This window comes from Halyomorpha halys, unplaced genomic scaffold, assembly GCF_000696795.3.
Source record: "Halyomorpha halys isolate HHAL.00 unplaced genomic scaffold, Hhal_1.1 Scaffold937.1, whole genome shotgun sequence".
In the NCBI taxonomy this organism is placed as follows: domain Eukaryota; kingdom Metazoa; phylum Arthropoda; class Insecta; order Hemiptera; family Pentatomidae; genus Halyomorpha; species Halyomorpha halys.
The window spans coordinates 296,277-302,791 of NW_027109000.1; the positions used below are offsets into that span (position 1 = coordinate 296,277).

Sequence of the window (6,515 nt, forward strand, 5' to 3'; positions counted from 1 at the left end):
TATTATATACCAAGAGTTCCAATACTAAAATTGCCAAGAGCGCCCTGAGTGCCATCTGCCGAGCTGGCCTTGGCCGCGAATCGACCACGCGGTCTCAGGTCATAGACACCAGCCTGATGTTTCATGGTCATGGTTCTTATTTAGAACTCAATATGATGTATATGCTGCAATATACATTTTATGTAATGAATACATTATTTATATTGAAACAATAACATGCATGATTTGGTTTGTATCTGAACAGAATTGATATGAAAAAAAAATTTGACTCAACTTCACAATCATCACATTTCAGTATTCGTTGATAAAATTTTAAGATATATACTAGATCCTAATTAAAAAAAAAAATACTATGATATATTTTTTAAACATTTAAAATTAATTCAGAGTGTTTATTCAAAACATGACTCTTTGACCTATCAAGAAATTATTAGAATCTGTCATTTCTTTCCAATATATAATTTTGTAATTTTATATTGTCTAAAGTTTTATTAATTATAAATACCTGTATTTTGTTCCCACTTTCACTACAGTTGATAAATGACCTAATATTTAGTGTTAACAATACATAAACAATACTTTGTGATTTGAGTTTATCAAATTACAGTTCCTGGTTTCCATAATTATTTATAACGCATTTATGATAATATTAGTTAGTATAAATAAAAATGAAGTTTATAACAGAATAAAATCCTATTAATGTGATAAATCTTTTAGTGAATATTGGAGAAACATTATTGTTTATTTTTATTCACTTATTTAAAGTAAATCATTAAACCAATTCAACATGCAGCATAATTATACATAGTGAATAACTTACAGTTATTTAGTTTATGAATACATATTGCAGTACAGGTTAAGAAACAAAACACACTCAAAGAATTTTTCTGGTAATAGTTATTTCTTTATTACTGAAAATCATCATTTTTAAAAGATAACATAAACAATTGTAAATTCAAATATTGAAGGTGAAATAATCATCAGTATGCTAAATCCAAATAAAGACTTTGGCACCAAAAGAGGTTATGTTAGAAATGAATATATAAGTATTAAATCATGATTATTTTATTTTGTAATTAAAAAATAATTAATGTTTTTTCGTAAATCTCATCAAAATATGGTTGGATGAAGTGAATAAACAAATGAATGTAACTTGTATGTGCAATTAAAAAATACAGAAAATAATTTTTACTTTATTAGTTAAGTATTATAATAGGATTTATAATGATGTAATCTTAATTCCACTTTACAATAATTGATTAACTTACTTCTTTTTCCAAACCTTTGAAACATTACTGGACAATGCACTTCTTAAACACAAAACATAAACTGGTGATTTTCACACAATCACTGTTTGAATTCTTAAAAAGTAAGACTTCAGCTTTTTCTATCTATTATTGCCAACAAGAGGGTTGCAAGAATTGCAATGTAAACAAGTGAGGTAGGGCAGGAGGTATGACTGCCCCAAAACCTGTTCGGAATCCAACATGGAGGTTGTGGAACTGACCTGGGAGTCTGCGCATTCCGTCCCCAGCGAATTTTCGCAAAGAGCTCCTCTACCCCCCTGGTGTCCTGTTAGCTCTTCGCGAATTTTCTGCCGCCAACCGGGCTGTGGCGGGTCGGCGAATCGTGGAACCGCGAATAGGAGCTCCTCTTGACTCCTGTGCTCCTCGGACCCGAAGCGAGGGCCCCGCTATCTCTGATTGACTTGACGAGTCTCCTCTTTGATGTCGCCTCCCCCAGCTCCTGTACTCCCTCTCAGCAATGGCGGACGCGCCCCCGACCCATTGCGTAGCCTCAATTACGATAAAATGATTATTGTAACTTTTTTAATTTATGAAGGAGATGAAGTCCGTCTGGGTCGCAGTCAAGAAAGACAATTAAGAAATGCTTTTAACCTTTAAAAAAAGAAGTAAATAAGTCATTGTTTTGATGTAAAAAAAATATTTGAACAGTATTATCACAGATTTAGCTTATGGATCTTTGAACCGACCACCTCAATTTTGATATTGTTTGAGTATTTTAATTTTTACCTATTTATGAGTTCAATTATGGTTATAACTTAATTAGATTAGATATATTTAATTGTAACTAAATTTAAAAAGTGAATTTTTCTTTACTCCGCTTATCCGTTAATTTGTCGGTCTTAACTAGGCTATATTGTAATATAATGATTCTCAAAAATACCTAATACTTTACCTAAAACAGAGTTTGAAAGGCTATACGGTATTTCCTCTGATGCAGCATTTGAAGGGAGATGTGAAACATAGGTTAAAAATCATATATCAATTGGCTGTAAGTAAATAAATAAAATAGTCCCCGTTGCATCAAGAAATTGTTTTAACTACTTATTAAGAACTAACGTTTCGACCCACATTTCATTTCTTCATCTGGGCTAAAACAAAAAGATATTGATTAAGTAGATAAAGCTAATGTAAGAGTATAAAAATGAACAAAGGTGGTAGGAGCCGAGAACAATTTGTTAATTCAATAATATGAACATAAATGGGCTAATAAAAAGGTTAATGTAGGTTATCATTTTAATGATATTGTCAAAGTATTATCTACTCTGTTTACAATTATAAAATCAAAATTTTATCAACAAAATTAAAAAAATACTATTTGAAATAAATATTTTTGACACTATTGCCAATTTCTTTCATTAATGCATTTTCGAAAAATATTGTTTTTGTAATATATGTATCAGTTTTATAACTCATTGTAATATTTCCCCAATTCATATCAATCACTCTCTTATATTACCTATTCTACGTTGTAGACTTCTACAAAATATATTTCTATACCGTGTAGTACTACAGGAGATATTACTTTTATTATTTATCACCTATCATTTTAACAGTTACCATTTTCAGTATACTGTAGTTTTTGAGGTCGTAAGTAACATATCAGACATAATTAACCAAATTAAATATAAAAAAAAAAACGGACTATCTGTTAAAAAGAACCATTGCGTTTTGGAGGAACCAAAACAAACCTGCAGTAACTTTCTCCATTTCACCCCCATTCAGTTTTGGCAAACCTTGAGTTAGTTGAATCACAGCAACGTAGAACTCTCAGTAATATACAAATGTAAGTAACGTTTAATTATAATAGTGATTGACCTTAAATTATATTCTGTTTTCATAATAATTAGTTGAAGAAATGCTTAGTTCTAAAACACTGTTATTTTCATTGTAGGGTATAACTATAGGGTATACAAACAAAAAAAGTTTAGAAACGTCGCCTCAGTATAGTTATCTTATTGACTGATCCTCAAGATCCACAATATACTTATAGGTGTGTGAGTGTATGAGTTTGTGTGTATATGTGAGTGTGATTATTCCTGGTGTAACCGGTCGTTCATTGCTCATACATCACCATTTTTCTGTTTATATATCTTTCGATTTACTTATATTTGTTATAATTATTTTTTATTATTATTTTAGTGGAAAAGACTATGACGTTTGTCATGCTGAATATGGGAAGACAGGTGTAAAGGTACTCTACATCTACAAAGCAGGCCTACACCAAACTCCCAGAGAAGTAGAAGTGACAACTCGTCTCAGCCTTTCCGCCAGAAATGAATACAAGTATGGTGACAACAGGGATATTATTGGAACTGATTCCCAGAAGAATATTGTGTACGTTCTAGCAAAGAAACATGGAGTAAGTCTATATTACAATAATATTATATAATAAAATAATTTTTTTCTAATGATTTAATGGTTCATGATTAAATCAGTATTTTTAACTGGGAAAAAATATGGTTCGAGATAAATGCATATTTCTCAATACATTTTGTTTGCGTTAAAAATGAATTATGTGGGTCGCAAAACGTTCTGGTCATAAATTGTCGCTTTCTGGAAAAATGCCCAATATATTTAATTACTAACGTACATATTTTTGATTTGAAAGAATTTATTAAACAAGCGGTGTTACCGGTCATTAATAATTAGCGCTTCGATTTATTATGAGTGTTGCTGTATGGGTTCGTTTACAAGGTTATCGTAACAGACGATTAAGAGACTAAGAGCGATTATCCGTTCGCGTAGCCAATTTTATTCAAATATTTCAATCGATATTTGGCCTTGGATATTTAAAGTGAGCTAGTTACAAAATTAGATTCAGATTTTCGTTTACGCTAGGACATGCCACTTTATGGTATTGTGTTCATTTATAATGAGAGTAGTGAGTTACCACCGGGTATATTTGACCCAATTTTTTCTTTAAGATGTCCATTAGCTGCCTAATTTCGTGTACAATTATAAGTTGAGATAGCGGTGCGTTATTAAAACATTTACTAATAATTATCCATTGAAAAGTGATCACAGAGAAATAATGATTGTATATGATTTTGTCAATCATGATGAAGAGAAAAGAGTTTTTAGTGTACACGAATTTGAAAATGAAACAGTCAATTCAAAGAATAAATTCTTGACTTTAAAAATGTTATTTCCCCCATTGTTGATTTAATCAGTTCTATTATTTTATAGATAACAAGTCCAGAAGAGTTTGGCATCTTGTTAGCTCAGTTCTTCTTAGACCAATACTCCCACGTGGTAGAATCCTCTGTGACAGTGATAGAAACGACATGGGATAGGCTAGAGATGAATGGTATTAAACACAAACATGCTTTTGTTCACAACCCTAGCGTTGAGAGGTGGGCTTCAGTTAAAATGAACAGAAAAGGTAAATAAATGTAACAAAATAGTGCATTAAAAATCTCTTGAATACAACCATTTTTACAGATATGAGTAGTGGTGTTTTTGACTTTGTGGGGCCCCTCGACAATATTGTGAGGTGTGTCACTGGGTCTCAAAAATGTGATTTCAGCTCTCCTCCCTCAAAATAATTGTAGTTGCCCACTAAACAAGCCAAAGTGCTGCAAGAAGTAACCCAAAGCCACCACTTCTCAGGAAGCTAAAGATCTGTAAAAGCTCGTTTATTTTATTTTTAGTAATGTATGATCCATCATAATCTATGATGTATAACAATTAACTGAGGGCTTTGATTGGTAAATATCAAAATCTATGATTGAACATTCTTTATATAGAATTGTGAAAAAGGTAGAAATAAAAATTTTATTTATTTATTTTGTAAAATCAGTGTTTCAGAAAATTTGTATTTTGTTGCAGATGCTCCTATAATTACGGCTGGTCTTCGAGGACTGAGAGTGCTGAAGACAACTCAGTCTGAATTCAAGAACTTCTACCGCGACGAGTACAGAACACTAGTCGATACAGACGACAGGATTTTTTCAACCATTGTGACAGCGGAATGGGTCTACTCATCCCACATCGGAGTAGATTTCGATCAGGCTTGGTATATATTTTTGAAAATATATAATAACAACCCAAATGATAAAGGCAGATATTTACTATGCTACCCTTCAAATTAAATAAATAAATCAGTATCGCGACAGCTATTAGAAGGACTAGGGCAAAGGCAGGAACTATATTATTATATTATATATCAGCGATTTAATAATTTGTTCAAAAATTTAAATGTTAAACTATACTATATTATAACTATTACACTAAAGGGATAGGAAACCTTTCCTCACTTTGAATCATTTGGATCTTTTGTGTGTAATCTGTTACTTATCTACAGATCCCATAGGAATTTGATGCTAAAGAACCCTTTTGGGTTAGTTCTAGTGATTTCTTCATGTTTAATTAGTGCCCGATTTAAATACTGTGATCTGTATAAGGTATGGGCTTCACATTTACATAGAATATACTCAGCCCTTCCTTCCTCTAAGCACAGACGATTTGTGGAATCTTCCATGCTATCTTCATCTTCTTCAGATGATATTTTAACGTACAATGATCCGTGAAGAGACTTTAATATTCTCAATACATTCTGTGCTAGATTTAGATTAGATTTTGCATTTACTTGATACATTTATGAAGAGTTCAGACTGCTTCATTTACTTAGTAGTCTAGTATGTTTTCTTCCTCTATGTTTCTAGGATTCAATCTCCTACCTTATTACACTAACAGGTGTACTCCAGTATGGTTTAGGTTCTAATACTATAAACACCCCTTTATGCCCTAATATTTTTGTTCTTAAAGAAATTTCCTCATTAAAGTAAAGATTATGTTTTCTTTCATTTCAACTTCGACAAAACCCTATTTGGACGATAACTTCTGGACAGAGGTGGGTCTAGTTTATTTAACTAAAATCTAGTTAAATTTAAAAGATAGTCTGTTTTCAGGAAGTATAAAAACGAACCAAAAAAAAAATAAACATGAACAAAACGTGAAAAACAATTCAAGAATTTTGCTGTTTGGCAACACAGCTCTCTCAAGTTATGAGAAGGGATAACAATATATCCCAGAGGAGGTTATAGTCGAGTACTTTGGGGCGAGGGTCCAAGAGTAACTGGTTCAGTACTCTGTTTCATTCCAGCCCCATTTATTCAATACTTATCTAATCTCCTGGCCTCAGCTCCGCCCACAAGGTTCACCCTTAACTTGTCTGCTTTTATTTACTTTTATCAATACAATATATAT

General features: G+C 31.8%; 1 protein-coding gene across 1 annotated transcript in view; it reads left to right on the top strand.

Moving 5' to 3' along the window:
• Uro (Urate oxidase) overlaps window positions 1-6,515 on the top strand; it is a 22,766-nt gene that overhangs the window by 13,871 nt on the left and 2,380 nt on the right. The window contains exons 2-4 of the mRNA XM_014431026.2: window positions 3,447-3,666; window positions 4,494-4,689; window positions 5,136-5,322. Of these exons, the coding sequence (XP_014286512.1) occupies window positions 3,447-3,666; window positions 4,494-4,689; window positions 5,136-5,322 (603 nt within the window). The remainder of the gene's footprint in view (window positions 1-3,446; window positions 3,667-4,493; window positions 4,690-5,135; window positions 5,323-6,515) is intronic.